Genomic DNA, 25,831 nt, shown 5'->3' with positions numbered 1-25,831 from the left:
GCTGTGGGTGAGAGATGGAATGTATTTGAGAAAGTGAAGGTTTAGTGTGGTTGGATCTTGGACTTGGATTCTTGGAGGGGAGGGGTGGTGATGGAAGATGAGGTCAGAGAGGTAAGCAGGAGCCAGGGCCTGATGGGTTTTTAAACCAAATAGGTTTTGGGCAAGACCTTGGCGATGTTCTAAGGATGGAGGTCAGTAGAGGAGACAAGAGGGACAAGTTTCCTGAGAAAGTGGTAGGTTGGGTATGCGATCCAGAGCACAGGTGGAAAGATTGTTTTGGGGAATGTTTTAAGCATGTTTTAGAATGTTATTAGGAGGGGAAATGGATGGAAGGAATTAAATTATATTTTTAGAAAGATCACTTTAGGGGCTTCCCTGGTGGCGCAGTGGTTGAGAGTCCGCCTGCCGATGCAGGGGACACGGGTTCGTGCCCTGGTCCGGAAGGATCCCACATGCCGCGGAGCGGCTGGGCCCGTGAGCCATGGCCACTGAGGCTGTGCTTCCGGAGCCTGTGCTCTGCAACGGGAGAGGCCACAGCAGTGAGAGGCCCTCGTACCGAAGAAAAAAAAAAAAAAGATCACTTTAGGTCCAGTGTGGAGAGCTGATTGGAGGCAGTTGAGGCTTAAGGCAGGGGACTGATGGGGAGGCTGTTGTAATGACCTAAACAGTAGTTGATGGTGGCCTGGACTAGGTTGATGGCACTGGTAATAGGGAGAAATGGACAGACAAAGGATATTTCAGAGGCAGAGTTGATTAGAATTGGTAATTGCCAGGAGGTGGGGAGGGGGAGGAGTAGTGAAGGTTGCTGTGGAAGTTTCTGACTAGGGCAGTGGAGTAGAAAGCAAGGATATTTATTGAAAGTAAACTGGAGAAGGAGTTTGAGGAAAGGGGGGTGGGATGGTGATTTTAATTTGAGGGCATATTTAGTGTGCCTGTGTGGACCTGGAGTTCAACAAAGAGCTAAGGGTTGGGATTATAGATTGAGGTTTCATCAAAATAGTAAAGACCAGGGAGAATGTATGGAAAAGTGGCTCTTCAAATTTATTTTTCAAGACGGGAGGAGGAGCTTTGTCAAACTGTTAAACTGTGAACTTTCTCCCCAGAAAAGTACACGTGCATATAACAGTTTTTGTTTTTATTTTGTTTTTCTTTCCCACTATGGTTTATTACTGGATATTGAATATAGTCCCCTGTGCTATACAGTAGGACCTTGTTTATCTGTTTTATATATAGTAGTTTGTATCTGCTAATCCCAAACTCCTAATTTATCCCTCCCCACCGCCTTTCTCTTTTGGTAACCATAAGTTTGTTTTCTATGTCTGTGAGTCTGTTTCTGTTTTATAAATAAGTTCATTTGTATTATATTTTATTTTTAAAAAAATATTTATTTCTTTATTTGGTTGTGCTAGGTCTTAGTTGCAGCAGGCTCCTAAGTTGTGGCTCTTGGCTCCTTAGTTGTGGCTTGCGAACTCTTAATTGTGGCATGCATGTGGGATCTAGTTCCTTGACCAGGGATCGAACCCAGGCCCCCTGCGTTGGGAGTGCAGAGTCTTAACCACTGTGCCACCAAGGAGGTCCCTGTATCATATTTTAGATTCCACATATAAGTGATAGCATATGGTATTTGTCTTTCTGCTTTACTTCACTTAATGTGATAATCTCTTAAGTCCATCCATGTAGTTGCAAATGGCCTTATTTCATTCTTTTTTATGGCCGAGTAGTATTCCAGTGTGTGTGTGTGTGTGTGTGTGTGTGTGTGTGTGTGTGTGTATCACATCTTTTTTCTTTCTTTTTAAAATTAATTAAATTTATTTTTTATTAAAAGAATTTTTTTATTTTTTTATTTTTTAAATTTCGTATTTATTTATTTTTATACAGCAGGTTCTTATTAGTTATCCATTTTGTACATATTAGTGTATATATGTCAATCCCAATCTCCCAATCATCCCCCCACCCCCCCACCACTTTCCCCCCTTGGTGTCCATACGTTTGTTCTTTACATCTGTGTCTCTTATTTCTGCCCTGAAAACTGGTTCATCTGTACCATTTTTCTAGCTTCCACATATATGCATTAATATACGATATTTGTTTTTCTCTTTCTGACTTACTTCACTCTGTATAACAGTCTCTAGATCCATCCACGTCTCTACAAATGGCCCAATTTCGTTCCTTTTTATGGCTGAGTAATATTCCATTATATATATGTACCACATCTTCTTTATCCTCATCTGTCAATGGGCATTTAGGTTGCTTCCATGACCTGGCTATTGTAAATAGTGCTGCAATGAACATTGGGATGCATGTGTCTTTTTGAATTATGGTTTTCTCTGGGTATATGCCCAGTAGTGGGATTGCTGGGTCATATGGTAATTCTATTTTTAGTTTTTTTAAGGAACATCCATACTGTTCTCCATAGTGGCTCTATCAATTTACATTCCCACCAACAGTGCAAGAGTGTTCCCTTTTCTCCACACCCTCTCCAGCATTTGTTGTTAGTAGATTTTCTGATGATGCCCATTCTGACTGGTGTGAGGTGATACCTCACTGTAGTTTTGATTTGCATTTCTCTAATAATTAGTGACGTTGAGCAGCTTTTCATGTGCTTCTTGGCCATCTGTATGTCTTCTTTGGAGAAATGTCTATTTAGATCTTCTGCCCATTTTTGGATTGGGTTGTTTGTTTTTTTAATATTGAGCTGTATGAGCTGTTTATATATTTTAGAGATTAATCCTTTGTCTGTTGATTCATTTGCAAATATTTTCTCCCATTCTGAGGGTTGTCTTTTTGTCTTGTTTATGGTTTCATTTGCTGTGCAAATGCTTTAAACTTTCATTAGGTCCCATTTGTTCATTTTTGTTTTTATTTCCATTACTCTAGGAGGTGGATCAAAAAATCTTGCTGTGATTTATGTCAAAGAGTGTTCTTCCTATGTTTTCCTCTAAGAGTTTTATAGTGTCCGGTCTTACATTTAGGTCTCTAATCCATTTTGAGTTTATTTTTGTGTGTGGTGTTAGGGAGTGTTCTACTTTCATTCTTTTACGTGTAGCTGTTCAGTTTCCCCAACACCACTTGTTGAAGAGACCGTCTTTTCTCCATTGTATATCCTTGCCTCCTTTGTCATAGATTAGTTGACCATAGGTGCGTGGGTTTACCTCTGGGCTTTCTCTCATGTTCCATTGATCTATATTTCTGTTTTTGTGCCAGATACTGTCTTGATGCCAGCTATTGTCTTGATTACTGTAGCCTTGTAGTATAGCTGAAGTCAGGGAGTCTGATTCCTCTAGGTCCGTTTTTTTCCTTCAAGATTGCTTGGCTCTTTGGGGTCTTTTGTGTCTCCATACAGATTTTAAGATTTTTTGTTCTAGTTCTGTAAAAAATGCCATTGGTAATTTGATAGGGATTGCATTGAATCTGTAGATTGCTTTGGGTAGTATAGTCATTTTCACAATATTGATTCTTCCAATCCAAGAACATGGTATATCTCTCCATCTGTTTGTATCATCTTTAATTTCTTTCATCAGTGTCGTATAGTTTTCTGCATACAGGTCTTTTGTCTCCCTAGGTAGGTCTATTCCTAGGTATTTTATTCTTTTTATTGCTGTGGTAAATGGGAGTGTTTCCTTAATTTCTCTTTCAGATTTTTCACCATTAATGTGTAGGAATGCAAGAGATTTCTGTGCATTAATTTTGTATCCTGCAACTTTACCAAATTCATTGATTAGCTCTAGTAGTTTTCTGGTGGCATCCTTAGGATTCTCTATGTATAGTATCATGTCATCTGCAAACAGTGACAGTTTTATGTCTTCTTTTCCAGTTTGTATTCCTTTTATTTCTTTTTCTTCTCTGATTGCCATGACTAGGACTTCCAAAACTATGTTGAATAATAGTTTTGAGAGTGGACATCCTTGTCTTGTTCTTGATCTTAGAGGGAATGCGTTCAGTTTTTCACCATTGAGAATGATGTTTGCTATGGGTTTGTCATATATAGCCTTTATTATGTTGAGGTAGGTTCCCTCTATGCCCACTTTCTGGAGAGTTTTTATCATAAATGGGTGTTGAATTTTGTCAAAAGCTTTTTCTATATCTATTGAGATGATCATATGGTTTTTTGTTTTTTTTTACGGTACGTGGGCCTCTCACTGTTGTTGCCTCTCCTGTTGCACAGCATAGGCTCTGGACGCGCAGGCTCAGTCAGTGGCCATGGCTCACGGGCCTAGCCTCTCCGCGGCATGTGGGACCTTCCCGGACCGGGGCATGAACCTGTGTCCCCTGCATCGGCAGGCGGACTCTCAACCACTGCACCACCAGGGAAGCCCCGATCATATGGTTTTTATTCTTCAGTTTGTTAATATGGTGTATCACGTTGATTGATTTGCGTGCATTGAAGAATCCTTGCATCCCTGGGATAAACCCCACTTGATCATGGTGTATGATCCTTTTAGTGTGTTGTTGTATTCTTTTTTTTAAAAATTTATTTATTTATTTTATTTATCTTTGGCTTCGCTGGGTCTTCGTTGCTGTGTGCAGGCTTTCTCTAGTTGCAGCGAACGGGGGCTACTCTTCATTGCACTGTGCGGGCTTCTCACTGTGGTGGCTTCTCATTGCGGAGCACGGGCTCTAGGTGCACGGGCTTCGGTAGGTGTGCCACGCAGGCTCAGTAGTTGTGGCTCCTGGACTTAGTTGCTCCGCAGCATGTGGGATCTTCCTGGACCAGGGCTCAAACCCGTGTCCCCTGTATTGGCAGGTGAGTTCTTAACCACTGCGCCAGCAGGGAAGCCCGTGTTGTTGGATTCTAATTGCTAGTATTTTGTTGAGGATTTTTGCATCTATATTCATCAATGATATTGGTCTGTAATTTTCTTTTTTTTTGTAGTATCTTTGTCTGGTTTTGGTATCAGGGTGATGGTGGCCTCATAGAATGAGTTTGGGAGTGTTCCTTCCTCTGCAATTTTTTGGAAGAGTTTGAGAAGGATGGGTGTTAGCTCTTCTCTAAATGTTTGATAGAATCACCTGTGAAGCCATCTGGTCCTGGACTTTTGTTTGTTGGAAGATTTTAAATCACAGTTTCAATTTCCTTGTGCTTGGTCTGTTCATATTTTCTATTTCTTCCTGGTTCAGTCTTGGAAGTTTATACCTTTCTAAGAATTTGTCCATTTCTTCCAGGTTGTCCATTTTATTGGCATAAAGTTGCTTGTAGTAGTCTCTTAGGATGCTTTGTATTTCTGCGGTGTCTGCTGTAACTTTCTGTTTTCATTTCTAATTTTATTGATATATGTCCTCTCCCTCTTTTTCTTGATGAGTCTGGCTAATGGTTTATCAATTTTGTTTATCTTCTCAAAGAACCAGCTTTTACTTTTATTGATCTTTGCTATTGTTTTCTTTGTTTCTATTTCATTTATTTCTGCTCTGATCTTTATGATTTCTTTCCTTCTACTAACTTTGGGTTTTGTTTGTTTTCTTTAGTTCCTTTAGGTGTAAAGTTAGATTGATTATTTGAGATTTTTCTTGTTTCTTGAGGTAGGCTTGTATTGCTATAAACTTCCCTCTTAGAACTGCTTTTGCTGCATCCCATAGGTTTTGGATCATCGTGTTTTTGTTGTAATTTGTCTCTAGGTATTTTTTGATTTCCTCTTTGATTTCTTCAGTGATCTCTTTGTTATTTAGTAACGTATTGTTTAGCCTCCATATGTTTGTGTTTTGTACGTTGTTTTCCCTGTGATTGATTTCTAATCTCGTAGTGTTGTGGTCAGAAAAGATGCTTGATATGATTTCAATTTTCTTAAGTTTACTGAGGCTTGATTTGTGACCCAGGATGTGATCTATCCTGGAGAATGTTCCATGTGCACTTGAGAAGAAAGTGTAATCTGCTTTTGGATGGAATGTCCTATAAATATCAATTAAATCTATCTAGTCTGTTGTGTCATTTAAACCTTGAGTTTCCTTATTAATTTTCTGTCTGGATGATCTGTCCATTGGTGTAAGTGAGGTGTTAAAGTCCCCCACTATTATTGTGTTACTGTCGATTTCCTCTTTTATAGCTGTTAGCAGTTGCCTATGTGTTGAGGTGCTCCTATGTTGGATGCATATATATTTATAATTGTTATATCTTCTTCTTGGATTGATCCTTGATCATTATGTAGTGTCCTTCCTTGTCTCTTGTAACATTCTTTATTTTAAAGTCTATTTTATCTGATATGGGTATTGCTACTCCAGCTTTCTTTTGATTTCCCTTTGCATGGAATATCTTTTTCCATCCCCTCACTTTCAGTCTGTATGTGTTCCTAGGTCTGAAGTGGGTCTCTTGTAGACAGCATATATGGGTCTTGTTTTTGTATCCATTCAGCCAGTCTGTGTCTTTTGGTTGGAGCATTTAATCCATTCACGTTTAAGGTAATTATCGATATGTATGTTCCTATTACCATTTTCTTAATTGTTATGGGTTTGTTTTTGTAGGTCCTTTTCTTCTCTTGTGTTTCCCACTTAGAGAACTTCCTTTAGCATTTGTTGTAGAGCTGGTTTGGTGGTGCTGAATTCTCTTAGCTTTTGCTTTTCTGTAAAGCTTTTGATTTTTCTGTCGAATCTGAATGAGATCCTTGCTGGGTAGAGTAATCTTGGTTGTAGGTTCTTCCCTTTCATCACTTTAAATATATCATGCCACTCCCTTCTGGCTTGTAGAGTTTCTGCTGAGAAATCAGCTGTTAACCTTATGGGAGTTCCCTTGTATGTTACTTGTCATTTTTCCCTTGTTGCTTTCAATAATTTTTCTTTGTCTTTAAATATTGTCAGTTTGATTATTATGTGTCTTGGCATGTTCCTCCTTGGGTTTGTCCTGCCTGGGACTCTCTGCACTTCCTGGACTTGGGTGGCTATTTCCTTTCCCATGTTAGGGAAGTTTTTGACTATAATCTCTTCAAATATTTTCTCAGGTCCTTCCTCTCTCTCTCCTCCTTCTGGGACCCCTATAATGTGAATGTTGTTGCGTTTAATGTTGTCCCAGCGGTCTCTTAGGCTGTCTTCTTTTCTTTTCATTCTGTTTCTCAGCAGTGAATTCCACCATTCTGTCTTCCAGGTCAGTTATCCGTTCTTCTGCCTCAGTTACTCTGCTATTGATTCCTTCTAGTATATTTTTCATTTCAATTATTGTATTGTTCATCTCTGTTTGTTCTTTAATTCTTCTAGGTGTTTGTTCTTTAATTCTTCTTGGTCTTTGTTAAACATTTCTTGCATCTTCTCGATCTTTGCCTCCATTCTTTTTCTGAGGTCCTGGATCATCTTCACTATCACTATTCTGAATTCTTTTTCTGGAAGGTTGCCTATCTCCACTTTGTTTAGTTGTTTTTCTGGGGTTTTATCTTGTTCCTTCATGTGGTACATAGTCCTCTGCCTTTTCATTTTGTATATCTTTCTGTGAATGTGGTTTTTGTTCCAGAGGTTGCAGGATTGTAGTTCTTCTTGCTTCTGCTCTATCACTTCTTTTTTATCCATTTATCTGTTGATGGACATTTAGGTTGCTTCCATGTCTTGGCTGTTGTAAATAGTGCTATGAACACTGGGGTAAATGTATCTTTTCTCATTAGTTTTCTCCAGATACATGCCCAGGAGTGGAATTGCTGAATCATATGGCAGATAATAAGTTTTTTGAGGAATCTCCGTACTGTTTCCCATAGTACCTGCACCAACTTACATTCCCACCAATAGTGTAGGAGAGTTCCCTTTTCTCCACACCCTCTCCAGCATTTGTTATTTGTAGACTTTTTAGTGATGGCCATTTTGACCAGTGTGATATGATACCTCATTGTAGTTTTGATTTTCATTTCTCTAATAATTAATGATGTTGAACATCTTTCCATATACCTGTTGGCCATGTGTATGTCTTCTTTGGAGAAATGTCTATTTAGATTACTGCCCTTTTTTTTTTTTTTTTTTTTTGCGGTACACGGGCCTCTCACTGTTGTGGCCTCTCCCGTTGCGGAGCACAGGCTCCGGATGCGCAGGCTCAGCGGCCGTGGTTCACAGGCCCAGCCGCTCCGTGGCATGTGGGATCTTCCCAGACCGGGGCAGGAATCTGTGTCCCCTGCATCGGCAGGCGGACTCTCAACCACTGCGCCACCAGGGAAGCCCTCTGCCCATTTTTTGATTAGGTTGTTTGATTTTTTGTTATTGAGTTGTATGAGCTGTTTGTATATTTTGGAAATTAAGCCCCTGTCAGTTGCATTGTTAGCAAATATTTTCTCCTATTCCGTAGATTGTCTTTTTGTTTTGTTTATGATTTCCTGTGCTGTGTAAAAGCTTATAAATTTGATTAGGTCCCATTTGTTTATTTTTGCTTTTATTTCTGTTGTCTTGGAGACTGACCTAATAAAACATTGGTATGATTTATGTCAGAGAATGCTTTGCCTTTGTTCTCTTCTAGGAGTTTTATGGTGTTGTGTCTTATATTTAAATTTTAAGCCATTTTTTTTTCTTTTTTTTTTGCAGTATGTGGGCCTCTCACTGTTGTGGCCTCTCCCGTTGTGGAGCACAGGCTCCAGACGCGCAGGCCCAGCGGCCATGGCTCATGGGCCTAGCCGCTCCGCAGCATGTGGGATCCTCCCAGACCGGGGCACGAACCCATGTCCCCTGCATCAGCAGGCAGACTCTCAACCACTGCGCCACCAGGGAAGCCCTTTAAGCCATTTTAAGTTTATTTTTGTGTATGGTGTGAGGGAGTGTTCTAACTTCATTGATTTACATTTGGCTGTCCAGTTTTCCCAACACCGCTTGCTGGTGTTTTCTCCATTGTATGTTCTTGCCTTCTTTGTTGACGAGTAATTGAACATAGGTTTGTGGGTTTATTTCAGGGCTCTCTCTTCTGTTCCATTGATCCATATGTCTGTTTTTGGGCCAATACTGCACTGTTTTGATTACTATAGCTTTGTAGTATTGTCTGAAGTCTGGGAGCGTTATGCCTTAGGATTGCTTTGGCAATTCTGGGTCTTTTACAGTTCTATATAAATTTTAGGATTATTTGTTATAGTTCTGTGAAAAATGTTATGGGTAATTTGATAAGGATAACATTAAACCGTAGATTGCCTTGAGTAGTATGGCCATTTTAACAGTGTTATTTCTTCCAGTCCAAGACCATGGGATATCTTTCTATTTCTTTGAATCGTCTTCAATTTCCTTTATCAATGTTTTATAGTTCTCAGCATATAAGTCTTTCACCTCCTTGGTCAGGTTTATTACCAAGGTTTTTTTTTTTTTTTGATGCAATTTTAAAGGGAATATTTTTTTTACTTGCCTTTTCTGATATTTCTTTGTTAGTATAAAGAAATGCAACAGATTTCTGTATGTTAATCTTGCATCCTGCTACCTTGCTGAGTTCGTTTATCACTTCTAGTGGTTTTTGTGTGAGTCTTTAGAGTTTTCTATATCTGGTATCATGTCATCTGCACCAATCCTCTGTTGAATAGAAGTGGTGAGAGTGGGCATCCTTGTCTTGTTCCAGATTTTAGCAGGAAGTCTTTCAGCTTTTCACCATTGGGTATTATGTTGGCTGTGGTTTTGTCATAAATAGCTTTTATGATGTTGAGATATGTTCCCTCTGCTGTTTTTATCATGAATGGATGTTGAATTCTATCAGATGTTTTTTCTGCACCTATTAAGATGATCATGTGTTTTTTTTTTTTGTCTTTTGGTGATGTAGTGTATCACATTGATTGATTTTCATATGTTGAACCATCCTTGTGATCCTGGGATGAATCCAACTTGATCATGTGGTTTCAGTTTGCTAATATTTTGTTGAGCATATTAGCAGTTTACATATAATTCTGAGGTTTACAGGATGGATATCTGTGCTCCTTGGTTTATAGAGTAAAAGAGGACCTAAAGTAAAGCCCTGAAGAACCTCAAGTTTCATGGGTGGAGCAAAGGAAAAAGATCTGGCAGAAAAGACTTTGAATGAATTTTATGCTTGGTGTAAAACCAGGTGAATGTGGTGTTAAACAGAAACCAAAAGAAGAGAGGGGTTTTAGAAGTGGGAGTAGTCAGTAGTGGCAAATACCCCTCAGGGGTCAAGTGCGATAAAGAATGAAAAGTGTCCATTGGATGCATTTATTAATTAGGTCCCCAGGGCTTTGGAGAAGCAGTATAGGGGCAATGGTGAGAGTGGAAGCCAAATTGCAGTGGATTGAGGCATTAGTGGATATAAAGAAGTGAAGTCACGAAGTGTAGACAGTGTTTTAAAGTAGTTTCATGATGAAGGAAAAGAGGTAGGATGGTGGCTGGAGTGGGGAGGCATGGGCAAGACTTGAATATTTTTAAATACTGATGAGGCAGTCGGTAGAGGAAGTGGTGGGACAAGTTCTTGAGAAAGTGGTGGGTTGGGTATGAGATCCAGAGTACAGGCAGAAGGATGGTGTTAGAAGAGTAGACGTTGCAAGTGGAAGGAAGAAAAAAAGAATGAGTGTTGAAACAGTACGTTTGTAGGTTTAGTGACAAGAAGTTGGAGGACTTCCCATATATTTTCTATTTCTTTTAAGTAGGGTGTGCATTTATTTTACATCTTGAATCTTAGGATGGTGGTTAAAAATTATGAATGCCTCATCAATACTGGAGATTATAATTTGGATTTATGTATGTGTTGTATATGTATTGATCCTGAGTGTTCTGTTCAGTTTATATGATGATAATAAAAGTTTAGAGAGGAGTTCTTCTTTTTTTAAAAAAACGTTTAGTCAGATCCAATACCAGGTTCTATTTGACAACAGCACCCACCCTCTTGGTTTTCTGTCTTTTTTTTTTTTTTTTTTTTTTTGGCCACACTGCACGGCATGCGGGATCTTAGTTCCCCAACCAGGGATTGAACCTGTGTCCCCTGCAGTGGAAGCACAAAGTCTTAACTACTGGACCGCCAGAGAAGTCCCTAGGGAAGAGTTCTTCTAAATCAAGTTTCTGATTTGGTACTCTGAGTTATAGCCTTAGCTTTCATGATTGAGTTTTTATGTTTTTAAACTATGACAGGGCCTAAGAGACTCTGACTAGTAAATCAGTATCTTGTGCTTACTTCATAATTTTATTCATTTACTGATGGCATCTGTGTTCAGAATGATTTTTATTTGAACTTTTCAAGTGATTAGTTATATTTAGACTTGTTCCCAAGGTTTATGTTAAATGAATTTTTATACTAAAATTTTTATACTAAACTTCCAGTAAGTGTAACTAATTGAACAGACCATTTAAACTGTGAGTAGAAGGGGGCAGAAGTTAACCCAACATTACTTTCATAGATATTTTATAAATTAAAATATGAATATTTGGAAATTGGTGGTTTCCCTTCACTTGTAACAAGTTTGGATTAACGAAGTTAATGACTGTATAAACAGTGATTTTTAAATTGACATGCAATTCACATACTGTAAAATTCATCCCTCTAAAGCATGCAATTCAATGGTTTTAATATATTCACAAGGTTGTGCAGCCATTACTGTGTAAGTGATAATTTAATGCAAGGTAATCCAGAGAATGTGGATTTGGGATAGCTATCTCAATATATTAACTTAATTTTTGGTAGGTATAGTAGATCTCTCTTGTCATTGAGCCGATGTTTCTGTGGAGTTTAGATGGAGAGTAAATAACAGAATGTCATTTAAAAAAAATGCCACCAGTATCAATTAAGCTTTGTTTTCTTGTGATCCTCTTCAGTATAAAATTATTTTACCCTTAAAAATATATATATATATATATAAAACCGCCAGTTTACATATTTCCTCCTTAGAACTATATTTTTCCCTTGCCACCAAGCTACTCTGAGACTAGATCTTGATGGAAGACAGGAAGTGGTTCTTTATTAGAATACCAGATTTATAAACTTACTTGCCCTCAGCTGTTACTGGTGATCATTGCTAAAGTTGCCACCACTGGTTCAACTGTCTTTTGCTAGTCTTTATTCAAAGATTGTGATCATATTTCATACCTTGCTATAGTTAGTGTTTAATTATTATTCACTGGTATTTTCAGTGTTTCAAAATGAAACTTTGACAATGCAGTCTCACCATTTTAATTCTTACCATGTATTTTTTGTTTCCTTTACAGTACTCTGTGCAAAAAACTTGGTGAAAAAGGATTTTTTCCGTAAGTAAATTAACTTTAAATCTTGTATGTTGTGTGTAGATTCTTTGGAAAGCATTTTCAGAATTGTCTGGTTTAGGGATTTCTCTATTCAGAAATATACTCAGTGTTGTTTTATGAATTCTTTGATTCAGAGGCTTTTGGCATCACATGTTTTAAAGATGACTTTGTGTTCCTTAGCCCCTTTCCCTTTATCCACCGCCCCCCCATATTTGTGTGAAACGTGTGTGTAGGTGTGTATATGCAGACGAATGTAATGTATATTGAAGGTGTGCATACTACTAGATTTCTAGAAAAGGTTTGAGATTATTTCGTAAACACTTTTTCCCCTAACATTTTATAGGAAATTTAACCCATGCATTCAGGAGTCATTGGAAGGCAGAGAAGTCATTTAGCCTGCTTGGAATTTCCGGAGTATAGGAAAGAAATCTCTGCCACATTTGATCGTAGAATCTCTTATGTCTCAGACTCCAAAACAGACATTTAGTTCCCATATTTGCAGTCTCTTTGCCAATCTGTTGTGGAAAGTTTTGTGGCTTTATTTAGGATTAAGTTTTGTGAGGGAAGATTGGGAAGTACCCTTCACGTGTGTGTGTATACCCTATAATATTATACTTCACATTCGCTTTAAATTATTTTGTAAAAATGATATAATTTTTGGACTTCCCTGGTGGCTCAGTGGTTAAGAATCCGCTTACCATTGTGGTGGTCATGGGTTTGATCCCTGGCCTGGGAAGATCCCACATGCAGTGGAGCAACTAAGCCCATGTGCCACAACTACTGAGCCTGTGCTCTAGAGCCCCTGCGAGCCACAACTACTGAGCCAGCATGCCACAACTACTGAAGCCCATGTGCCTAGAGTCCATGCTCCGCAACAAGAGAAGCCACCACAATGAGAAGCTGGTGCACCGCAACAAAGAGTAGACCCTGCTCAACGCAACTAGAGAAAGCCCGCGTGCAGCAACGAGGACCCAAAGCAGCCATAAATCAATAAATAAATAAATATATTTTTAAAAGATGTGCTTTTCAGTAAAAAAAAAAAACAAACAAAAAAACCCACAAAAGAGTCCAAGCCAGCAAAAATTTTTTTTGAATTTTTGAATTTAATTTAATTTATTTTTTTATACAGCAGGTTCTTATTAGTTATCTATTTTATACATATTAGTGTATATATGTCAGTCCCAATCTCCCAGTTCATCACACCACCACCACCCCGCCCCGCCAGTTTCTCCCCTTGGTGTCCATACGTTTTAAGCCAGCAAAATTTGATAAATAAAAATATTTGAAGTTAGAAATAGAGAAGTTCATTAGATTTTTAGATTCAGGTCCTGTCAGCCAGCAAAAACTGGCTATGTATGCTGTCTAATTTAATATCTGACTTAGTTAATTTTCAAGTGTTTGATTAAAAGAAGTAATAAGCTCTTGATATATTTTAAAATCATACTTAATTCATTCCACTTGAAATTTTATTACTTACAGTCTTCCTAGAGTAGAACCTGAATTAAAGTTTATAAAATAGCGTAAACTATGTAATTGAAAAATTATGCTTATATGGGAAAGCAATTAAATAGGATAATCTGAGACATAATTAAGCAGTCCAGTTTATGTACCATGTGCCTTCTACTCCATAGCATGTCGCAGGAAGAGAGGCCAGTGACCTCTCTCCTTGCTGCCACCAATTAATGTTATCTTCACAGGCTGCTGCTGAACTACCCACCTCATCCCTGTTGCTAATAACCTAATAACCAATGTGTACTCCTTTTACCCTCCTTAAGGTTGATCCAAGGTAGGATTTATCCTAGTGGGACTGCAGAGTGGCCAATGGGATTGGATAGGCAGGAGACAAGGAGAAGAGGGAGGGAAGTGAGTAGTGCACACTCTTAGAGCTTCTTCTATACCCCCCAGGACAACTGGTCTGGTTTTAAAGACAAACTCTTCAGTTTTGTCTCCTAGCCTTCCTTCCCAAATTCTTTTCCTTCCCCTAGAGTCCCAAGACACACCTTCTCCAATAAAATATCAGATATCCTTGTCTCAGTTTTCCTAGGAAATCTAGAGGAATCTTACTCTAATTCTCTGTAAGCCCCTGAGAGCCAATTATTATCAGTTATATGATCTTTATCCTTAAGTTGTATGTGAAAAAAAAAAAGGAAATCTTCCCCTTTTTTATTGTTGTAAGCAGTAAAAAATTGATAAAAATTCTTGAGTTGTGAGCTTGCTTCAGGGATAAGAAAACTAGGGGAAATTGTGTGATTATCTTTAAAACCCAGAATGGAAAAAACACTTGATGACCCTGGAAAGGAAAACAGGAAAGCCAATCCTGAGGCCTTCAGAAGGGACTCAGCCAAGGATGGAATATCCCGCAGGTTCACAGTGGTGGAGGTCCTCCTGCTGTGATAGATTTATATTTATTTTTGATCTGTTTATAAGTTGAGGGTTGCCCACATTAATTTCAGAGAAAGAGTTAAATAATAGTTCCTAAATCTCTTAATTAAATTTGAGTGAGAGTGTGCGTTTATTGATCAGAATGCACTTATTGATACTGTAATATAGTTGTTTTTGCTTGTAAATCAGTTTAAATCGTGTTGAATGGGAAATGTAAATTTTAATATGAAGCATGACTATAGGCTGACTATATATATATGTGTATATATAAATATATTTAACTATAGAAAAAATGCAGTGCCATGTGTTGTCTTTTGGAATTTGTATAATTTGAGATAATACTATTTATTCCAGGGTATCTACCTTTGCTGAGAAAAGTTTTGCTAACTCATTTTTTGGAACTATTTTCAAACTTACTGGCTTTTAAAAATAAAAGTACAGTACATCCCCCTTCCCCCAAAATTTTGGCAGGAAGAATTTCAGACACATAGCAACATATAAGGAATTTTACAGTGAATACCCATCATCTAGATTCTGCTGTTAACTTTATCACCTATCTATCCATTTATCCGTTATCTGTGTTTTTAAAAGAATGTTTTTATTAGTATCAAATTCTTTCTGTCTTTTATGCAACGTTTAAGTAAAAGCTTTGTGTGTAAGGTACTTTGTTAAGGTTTGTATAGGGGCCAAATTGAAGTCAGTGAGCTGCAACATGGTTGGTTGAATGTATTTTTTCTTCTCCAATCAAAAATAAAGCTTTGTTTTCTCTGGTAAGTAACTCTTAAGTTGAAATTTTTGTTTCATTATTTGCAGCTCATTAAGTGCGTTAGTGTAGTGAGTAAGTTCCTGAGCTTTAGCTATTTTATATGACTCAGAAATGATGGGGAGAATTGAGAAATTTTTAAAAATACAGAAAATACTTTAGCCACTTCATATTTACCGCTAGAGGTCTCACTAACTTCTGAAAACTTGATATCTTTGACTACACTGGAAGAACTTGGCTCTCAAGTTAAATTCTTGTAGAATAATATAATCAGGTAAGTTGAAACCTAGGTATTTTTTTTGTTAGGGAATAGAGCTTGTATTTTGTATTATTTAACACAGGGAAACATAGGAGGATGGGACTTAGACTTTCATACTTAAATAAGGATCTGGAAGCCACACCGAGTGACTTCTGTGTGGAAAATGTTGTTTTTCTCAGTTCTAATTCTTTAACTAGTTAAGCATCATCTAAAGGGAAAGCTAGAAATGTGATTTTTGTTTGTTTTTGCTTGCAGACATACATTTATCTGTTTATTTGTTTAGATGGTAGAATCAAAAGAACAAGATAAAATGGATTCCTCCCAGGAGAAAAATACTTAATGTTATTGAAGGTAGAGGGGAAAGTATTCTTCCATTAGACACATCTACAAATGGTTAGGTATTATTGAAATACTAAAATGAATAGTGCTAAACTTAGTTAAACAATATAGTTAAATAGATTGCTACGCTAACTTGCCAGGTTTTTTCTTGAATACTTAATACTCTTTTTTTTTTTTAAATAAATTTATTTTATTTATTTATTTTTGGCTGCTTTGGGTCTTCGTTGCTGCACTTGGGCTTTCTCTAGTTGCGGTGAGCGAGGGCTACTCTTCATTGCAGTGCGCAGGCTTCTCATTGCAGTGGCTTCTCTTGTTGCGGAGCATGGGCTCTAGGCACGCAGCTTTAGTAGTTGTGGCATGTGGGCTCTAGAGCTCAGGCTCAGTAGTTGTGGCGCACAGGCTTAGTTGCTCTGCGGCATGTGGGATCTTCCCAAACCAGGGCTTGAACCTGTGTCCCCTGCATTGGCAGGCGGATTCTTAACCACTGCGCCACCAGGGAAACCCAATACTCTTAAATATTAGTCTTTTCTTACTTATTTGAAGTTGACAGATCACAGAATCATAGAATTGGGAAACTGGCTAGGTGATTTCTGTCTGGCCTTAAATCTTGGCAGATTAGTATCTTGACTTAAAAAAATTAGCATAGATATATCAAGGTACAAAATTTCTGCAATTACCAACACTTAACCAACATTTCGTTTTAGTGTCTTCAGCTGTCCCTAGGAAATTTACAGTATCTCAGTATGTCTCACATCTAAACTGTTGTTGTGGTCTCCAACATTTTATTTAGTTCCACCTTCATCCCCTGACTTAAAATTCTACTCATCCTACTGTTCTTCATCCTACTGTATGAAGCTTACAACAGCTTCTCTGTACCTTTAGTCTTTCCTTCTCTGAATACCACTAGTAGACAAATATGACAGTGTATTTACAGCCATGCTCAAGAATCTAAAGTGACTCCCTGTTCTCTACCTCAGTCATTCCAAGCCTTTATTTTCTGACTTTTAAGGCTCTCTTACTGGATCCGTCTTATCTCTCCAACGGTATTTACTTTTACACCTTAGCACAAATGCTTTGATTAAACCCCTCAAAGTCCTTCAAATATTGTTATACCCTCCTTGGAACGCCTCCTGTTTGTCCTTTAAAGCCCAGATGAGTCCCATCCCCTCAAAAAGGGGGTGGGAGAAGAAAGCCTTTTGCTATTGTTCACACTCAACTTGTTCTCCTGCTTTTCTGAGCTCTTGTACTCACTGTTGAACTACATAGTAAATGAGAGGTGTGATACAGCATAGTGGTTAAGTGCATGAAATCAAGAACCAGACTGTGTGTGCATGGGTTTAGAATCTAAACTTTAGACCCTGCCTCTGCCACTTACTACTGGGTGACCTCAGGCTAGTTAATTAACCCCTTTGTGCCTCAGTTTCCTCATCAGTAAAATAGAATAGTAGTATTTACGCCATGGGGTAATTTTGAAGATTAAGAGATTTAACATATGTAAAGCATTTAGAATAGTGCCTGACGTAGTATTATAAGTGCTTTCTTTATAATCAGTATGGTCAAAAACTTGTTTATTCTCAGGAGTTTTTTTTGTTTTTAATGTATGGTGTTTTACTTTTCCCAATTAGATAGTACGCTCTTAAGGCAGGGTATTAAATTTTTTGTTTCAGTTTCTCATCACTTATGATAGTTAATCATTAAAATTTTTTGGCTAATTTGATATCTCTGTAGCCTGTGTTACTGTGTGAAAACTTTAATAAGCTCTTTGCTTTAAATGAGCTACTAAGGGAGACTGTGGGAAAGCTCTAAGAGAGCCAGGGATGTTTTAAGCATTCACCTTTCTGGGGTTAAAGGGCTGGTAAAGATCTATGATAACTTGTACATTATAAAGAAATCTCTAGACTTTGGTAGTTTAAGCTGAGCGTGTTTTGAGATAGGAGCAAGAAAAAATGTAGTTTTTGATATTTAATGTAGAATTAACTTTAATCTTAGTTTTAAAATGGACCACTTTTCATTTATAGCTTATCATTTAAACTTTTTATGAAGAATGGAATAATCTTTTGTTTTGTAGAAAATATTAATCTTTAATTAATCTTCCATGTCAAAATATTCTTTAATTAAAAAAGAACCCTCTCTTTTTTTCCCACAGGGCTTCCTGATCCATTTGCTAAGGTGGTGGTTGATGGATCTGGGCAGTGCCATTCTACAGATACTGTGAAGAATACACTTGATCCAAAATGGAATCAGCATTATGACCTGTAGGTTTAAACGATTTATTTGAAATGAAACATGGAATCACTGTTATTTGATATAGTCTTTGAAAAGAATCACTGATTATGATCTGAGTTTGATCTGTGGTGTAATTTGGTCCTCACAGAGGGATGCAAAACCTAGTGTGAAAGTCCTTTGGCTTATTGATAGCTGGTTTTGGAAGGTGAGCTATGCTTAATAAGCCCATGAAGAACAAAATGGATACACAGTATACAGCAACCTGCCCCACACACCTTTTTTTCAGTCAAATAAAGGTATTAATTCACTTTAGGTCAGTTATAAGTATATAAATCAGAAATCATAATTGGAGTACACTCAGGCATTCTTTTTGTTTCTTATATGGATGGTTTCTTCTAAATTTTATTTTAATCATAGTAGCATATGTACTGTTTTTAAAAAAGCAGATGATACTGTAGGTCTTTTAATGGGAAAATGCAGTTCACTGTCCCATTCTTTTTTTTTTTTTTTTTTTGCGGTATGCGGGCCTCTCACTGCTGTGGCCTCTCCCGTTGCGGAGCACAGGCTCTGGACGTGCAGGCCCAGCGGCCATGGCTCACGGGCCCAGCCGCTCCGTGGCACGTGGGATCCTCCCAGACCGGGGCACGAACCCGTGTCCCCTGCATCGGCAGGCGGACTCTCAACCACTGCGCCACCAGGGAAGCCCCTCGCTGTCCCATTCTTATTCCTGATTCCAATTCTCAGGGTAACTGTTTCCAGTAACTTTGGCTGTTTGTCCTAGAATTTCCTTCTGCTTCTAGATATCATGCTTATTTATAGCATTTAATATAAATATATATTTATTTCATGTTAGGTATTATTTTTACATTTTATACTGTAGAAAATGATTTAGCGTTTACAGCTGATATCTCTCATCCCATTCCTACAACATCCACGTGACCCTTTCCTTCTCCCAGTCCTCCTGTATAGTTATTTGAACCTTTTCGGTTACATCATTGTTCTGTGTTTATGCTATTATGATCATGTAAATATTCATAACTGAGTCACATGGTGTGCAGTGATTACATTTTCTTTCTTGACAACTTCTGTTTTTATGAAGTTAATAACTGTCTAACTTTTCCATTTGTTTAGTTTTCCATCTCATTAAGAAATTCACAAACTCTCTTACAGTACTGAACGTCTCCTCTGCTTATTTATGTTCACCACATGAGATAGTCTATTGGCTTTGTTTTCTTCTTGGAGATAGCCCTCCTAGAGCTTCTATGCTTTACTTTAGTCTGGACTGGTAGTTCTCTAAGACCTTCTGCACGGTTGTCCTGGAACTTGCCTTTATCATTATGTTGGGAATTTCGTTTCTCTCTTCTAAGTCCAATGACTTCCTATTTTTCTGTTTACTTCCCTGTTTTTTTTTTTTAGATGTTGGGGGTAGGAGTTTATTAATTAATTAATTTATTTTTGCTGTGTTGGGTCTTCGTTTCTGTGCGAGGGCTTTCTCTAGTTGTGGCAAGCGGGGGCCACTATTCATCGTGGTACACGGGCCTCTCACTATCGTACCTCTCTTGTTGCGGAGCACAGGCTCCAGACGTGCAGGCTCAGTAGTTGTGGCTCACGGGCCTAGTTGCTCCGGGGCATGTGGGATCCTCCCATACCAGGGCTTGAACCTGTGTGCCCTGCATTAGCAGGCAGATTCTCAACCGCTGCGCCACCAGAGAAGCCCCTACTTCCCTGTTTTGGTGAAGTATGTCTTCCATTGTTATCTTGAGGAAGAGTACAAAGATGGGGAAAATTTCTTTGAGATTTTGTCTGAAGATATATTTTGTCTTCTTACTTGGTTGATAGTTTGTCTGAGTATAGACTTGTAGGTGAGACATCACTTTCCCTTCAAATTTTGAATACATTACTCCACTGTCTTCTAGGTCTAGATCAGCACTGCTGAATAGAAATACAATGTGAGCCACAAATGGGAGCTTATCTGTAATTTTAAATTTTCTAGTAGCCACATTAAAAAAAGTAAAAAGAAACAGGTGAAATTAAACTTAATATATGTTTTATTTATCTAAAATATCTTCATTTCAACACGATATCAAAATAAAATAATCGAGTTGTTTGTTTATTTTATACAAAGTCTTTGAGGGACTTCCCTGGCAGTCCAGTGGTTAAGGCTCCACGCTTCCACTTCAGGGGCACAGGTTCAATCCCTTGTCGAGGAACTATCTCGCATGCTGCATGGTGTGGCCTTTAAAAAACAAAAAACAAAAAACAACGAAGTCTTTGAAATCAGGAGTTTGTTTTGCATTAACAGAGTGCCTCAGTTTGGGCTAGCTATATTTCAGGTACTCAGTAGCCGCATGTGCCTTGTGACTACCATTTTGGACAGCGCAAGTTTAGAGTATTGCTGATGGCATCCTGATTTTGGTCCTTCATGATTGTTGTTTTCCACTGGAAGATTTCAGGGTATGCTGTTTATGCCTGATTTTAAATTTTTTAACGATGGACATGGTATATCTGAAATATAGTACTAGATACTGACTGTGACTTTAATCTGGATACTTAAGCTCATTAGTTATGAGAAACTTTTCTATTTATTTAATCATCTATAGATGATTTCCTGTTCTCCATTGTATTTCTTTCTCTCTTTTACTTTTTCGAGAACTCCTGTTATTTGGATGTTATCCCTCCTGAATTGATCATCATTTAGTTGTCCTATCTTTCTTCTCTCATATTTTATCTTAGTTAAAAAAAAAGTTATAATAAAAAATTTTTGTTCTAGTAAAAAATTAAAAACTACCATGAAATATTTGGGCTGTTTTCCCAACTTTGTTTTCTAGCATTCCTATTTATTGTAATTTCTGCTCTCAAATATTAAATTTCCAATATCATTTTGCTTTCTGACTGTTCCTTTTTCATAACTTACTCTTATTCCTAGACGCAATATCTTCTCTGATGAGAGAAGTATTATAATTGTAGCTTTTTTCTGTTGTATTGCCTCTCTTTTCTCAGATTTCCTTTTTTTTCTGTTAGTTTGGTTTGGATTTCTGTCTTTTTATATTTAAGGGGAGGCACTTAAATGTTGATTGGAAACTCTCTACCCATGGGTAGAGCTGATCAGCTTGGTAGGGTAATCAGGAGTAACTGTGACATTTTCTGCACAGAATTCTCCCTCTCCTTCCTGGGGGCTGTATTCTTGGATGCTTGTGTTCGTGGATCTGAACGGCATAGGGATGCTAGGAGGTCTCTCCATTCACTAGATTAACCTCTTCTTAATACCCTGTTTTTATTACAGAATTTCACCTCCCTCAGCTGTGCCTAGTGTCCCTGAGTGCTGCCAGGTTTTGAGGATGAATTAGGTTGGGGAAAGGATTCAGGAGGTCTTTCCACTCCTTTTATTTATTTTATTTTTTTAATTGAGGTGTAGTTGATTTACACTTTCCATTCCTTTTAAATACTTTGACTTATTATTCTGTTTCAGCCTCATCATCACCATTGGAGTATATTGGGCTTACAGTTTGGGAATATTTCGGGGCTTGGTGGCAGTAATAATCTTGTTTCGGGGAGTCTATTGCTCCTTGCAGTCTTTGGTTTCAGTTTCCTACAGGTTGCTAATTCAGTTATCATATGCTCTCTAAACTTCTCCCGTTTTGTGAACATCTCCCAGGTTATAAACATGTTAAATGTCCTGATATCCTGACTTTCCAAGTGTTTAGCCTATTAAGCTTCACAGTCATTCTATTTCATGCTTCATCAACATCAGCTTTTCTTCCAAATGTTCCACTTGTCTTTACCTACTATCTGTGTAGCTAAGCTTTTGAATTCTTAATCAGACTCTTTCTTTTCTTTTCTTTTTTTGACCGTGCTGCGCAGCTTGTGGGATGTTAGTTCCCTGACCAGGGATCGAACCCGTGCCCCGTGCAGTGGCAGCACAGAGTTCTAACCATTGGACCACCAGGGAATTCCCTTGATCAGATTATTTAAAGCCATTTCTTTATTTTTATTTTTATTTTTTATTTTTTTTGCGGTACGCGGGCCTCTCACTGTTGTGGCCTCCCGTTGCGGAGCACAGGCTCCGGATGCGCAGGCTCAGCGGCCATGGCTCATGGGCCTAGCCACTCCACGGCATGTGGGATCTTCCCAGACCGGGGCACGAACCCGTGTCCCCTGCATCGGCAGGCGGACTCTCAACCACTGCGCCACCAGGGAAGCCCTAAAGCCATTTCTTTTAGCTTCAGTCAGATCTAAATTCAGCCAGGGACCCAGCTACAACAGTGAACAAGACATAGTCCTCCAAGCTTACAGCCACGTGGTATATAAAGACAAGAAATAGGAAAGTATAAACAGTGTGATGAGAATATGTATAGGGTGCTGTGGAAATATATAGAACTTCTTGACACAGATTTAGGAGCTGGGGAGAGCCTCCTAGAAAAAGTGGCATTTAGGCTTAGACCTTAAATAGGAGTTAACTTGAGGATGGAGAAGGGGAGAAGGCTCTAAGCAAAAGCTGTCTGTGTGAAGACCCAGAGGTGAAAGACAACGTGATTCTGAAAACAGTTCAGAGAGGCAGCATTGGTAAGTTCACATGTAAGGTAAGGGGAGTGTGGTAAAAGACAAGCAGTGTGAGAGGCAAGCAAGAGCCAGCTCATGAAGGTCCTTGAAAGCCTATTAATAAGTGTGAATACTCTCTTAAAAGCAATAGGGAGCAATGAAAGTGTTTTGAGTGGGGAAATGCTATTATCAGATTTATATCCAAGAGTGGACACTTTGGCTGTAATGTGAAGAATGGCCTAGAGGGAGCCAAGAATGGCAAAGAAACTAGTTCCAAGATTATGAAGGAAGCCGTCAAATAGAAAATAGCTTTATGTTAGAGAAGTGATAATGTGAATGGAGAGATACAGACATTGTAAGTATTTTTAATATGGCCTTCAAACTTAAAAAATTTTTTTCCTTGGGGGAAAAAAAGTGAAATTGTACTAAACCCTGTGCTTTGCTGGATTTGGCTCACAGGCTGTGGTTTTCCTGTGGACCCCCTCCTTAGAGTCCTTGCTTTTCTAGCTTTGCTGCTGCTACAGTCTTTCTCAACACAGCAGCTAGAATGATCCTGTCAAAACGTATATCAAATCTGGTTACTCTCCTGTTCCACATCCCCCATTGGCTTCCTGTCTTACTTAGAGTAAAAGCCAGAGTTCATACTCTGGCTGACAAGGCCCTTTATAATTTGTCCCTTGTGTTGGTTAGATATAATAGACTACCCCACATTTTCAGTGGTTTAATACAATAGAAGTATATTTTGTATATAAGGTCCATTTGGCAGGGAAGCAAGACACTGTCACACAGTCATTCAAGGATACAGGCTGACAGAAGCTCCCTTGTCTTCAATGTATGTTCCCAAGGTCTCTCTGGGCTTTGACATCCAGCCTCCCAAAAGGATGCTTAAGCCAGTGGTGGGTGGGCTGCTCTAAGGCCTCAGGGAACAAATATTTTAGCATACCTGTGTATCAGGCTTATCAGTTGGGAAACTGATTTAGTGTGATTTTTTAATGTTTGGTTTGGGGCAATTTAGCTGGTTAATACTTGATTCTGATTCTAGAAGTTTCACATATCATGCAGGTACATACTTGCCAAGTTAAGTCTGTTTAGGTCTATTTGAAAATTGATACATGCATACTGAATGTTATTTTAGTCCAGATTTTTTCATTTGCAAGCAACAGAAATGAAATTCAAATTGGCTTAATTTTTGAAAAGTATTAGCTTGCATAATTAAACATATACACACTACTATATATAAAATAATCAACAAGGACCTACTGTGTAGCATAGGGAACTCTACTCAATATTCTGTAATAACCTATATGGGAAAAGAATCTGAAAAAGAATAGATATATGTATATGTATAACTGAATCACTTTGCTGTACACCTGAAACTAACACAACATTGTAAATCAACTATACTCCAATATAAAATAAAAATTAAAAAAAAAAGTATTAGCTTACATAATTAAAAGTCTAGAAGGGTAGGCATGCTTTAACACAGCTGGATGCAGGGCCTCAAGTGTGCCTTTCATGTTACTCATTTAAAAGTTTTAGGGCTTCCCTGGTGGCGCAGTGGTTAAGAATCCGCCTGCCAATGCAGGGCACAGGAGTTCGAGCCCTGGTCCGGGAAGATCCCACATGCCGCGGAGCAACTAAGCCCGTGCACCACAACTACTGAGCCTGCGCTCTAGAGCCCGCGAGCCACAACTACTGAAGCCCGTGAGAAGCCACCACAGTGAGAAGCCTGCGCCCCGCCACAGAGTAGCCCCCGCTCGCTGCAACTAGAGAAAGCCCGCGTGCAGCAACGAAGACCCAATGCAGCCAAAAATTAAATAAATGAATAAATAAATAAATTTATTTTAAAAATGTTTTAGTCCTTACTTAAGTGGTCTAGGCTTTTTTATATACCAGGTGAATTTTTCTGATATTACTGCTTTATTGAATGACAGTTTAAGGTCAAGGTTGCTGGACCAAAAATTTGACCTCTTAGAGTCATTGAAATTTAGGGTTCTACTGATATAATTATGTTATTTTATTATATTTTCGCATGGGATGACACCATGTTAACAATTGGCTGTGGTAGAGCTTCTCCATACTTACAGGTATATGCACAGACAAGTAATAGTAACGCTTTTCCCTGCTCTGCTTGTCTGCAGGCAGTGAAGTGAAATCTGCAAGAGTCCTGCTCGCTCAAGGCCTGCATACAGGAGAGAAGCAGGGGAAAAGCGTTACAATCAGCTTTTGTTCTACAGCATTTTAAAACATAACAGGTATGTCAGATTTTTGGTCTGTCAGCCTTGACAATGCCTCTTGAAAATGAACTGAGTATTCGCTGAGGTACTAGGTCATGTCATTGAAGTGTATTTAAAGTGTGACTGTGATAAAAGTTTTTCTAAGATTTTTGTTTTTGGAAAGAAATCATAAACTTCCGTAGGGTTATTTGACTCTAGCTACTAAAATAGTTTTTTTTTTTTTTTTTTACTAACAAAAATTGTTACTCAGCCTGAGAGTGGCAGGTATGATAAAGAATATATTAAAAATTCTTTTTAGATTTTACTTTAGAATTAAAAAAAAAATTTAAATTCAGTCCTGTGGATAGACTGAATTCAAACATATTTTGTGTTATCTAGCTATACTCAAACATTTGTGACTTTAGACTACAAAAACAAAAGAAAAATTTTATCCTAACTACTCATAATTGCCAAGTTACTCATGCAGTCATTTTGTTTTATATAGGTATATTGGAAAGTCTGATTCAGTTACGATAAGTGTATGGAATCACAAGAAGATCCATAAAAAACAAGGTGCTGGATTTCTTGGTTGTGTTCGTCTTCTTTCCAATGCCATCAACCGCCTCAAAGACACTGGTTGTGAGTACATACTAGTGCTTTTAAAAATTTAAATATACATATTTAAATATATATACATATGTATATTTTTTGATGGGGGAGGCAGGAGTCCAAAAACTTAATGTCCTGTGTGTGTTTGAAACATTCGTAAAAATTCCTGATCTAAATTTACTTTGTTGACTTTTTAAAAAGAATGAAACATTTTAAATATGTGAAACCTAGAAATGAATCAGAGCTGATACTTAGTATCCAGTGAATTTGTAAGTGCTAAGAAATGACCGATATCCAGAAAAATAAAAAGAGGGAATTCCCTGGCGGTCCAGTGGTTTAGGAGTCTGTACTCTCACTGCCTCGGGCCCGGGTTCAGTTCCTGGTCAGGGA

The 25,831-nt window shown here is 38.2% G+C and overlaps 1 protein-coding gene across 2 annotated transcripts in view; it reads left to right on the top strand.

The window, feature by feature from the left end:
• The window catches only part of SMURF2 (SMAD specific E3 ubiquitin protein ligase 2), a 124,493-nt gene that overhangs the window by 59,158 nt on the left and 39,504 nt on the right, over nt 1-25,831 (top strand). The window contains exons 2-4 of one of the 2 annotated variants that reach the window (XM_082604957.1): nt 12,073-12,111; nt 17,998-18,106; nt 25,338-25,471. In XM_082604957.1, the coding sequence (XP_082461083.1) occupies nt 12,073-12,111; nt 17,998-18,106; nt 25,338-25,471 (282 nt within the window). Of the gene's footprint in view, nt 1-12,072; nt 12,112-17,997; nt 18,107-24,768; nt 24,872-25,337; nt 25,472-25,831 lie in introns of those variants that run through there. The other variant, XM_082604958.1, reaches the window with a different exon arrangement.

The sequence above is a fragment of the Mesoplodon mirus genome (genome assembly GCF_964341445.2).
Source record: "Mesoplodon mirus genome assembly, chromosome: 18".
In the NCBI taxonomy this organism is placed as follows: domain Eukaryota; kingdom Metazoa; phylum Chordata; class Mammalia; order Artiodactyla; family Ziphiidae; genus Mesoplodon; species Mesoplodon mirus.
The sequence above is the reverse complement of the archived record's forward strand: the minus strand, read 5'-3'. Positions and strand labels throughout refer to the sequence as shown.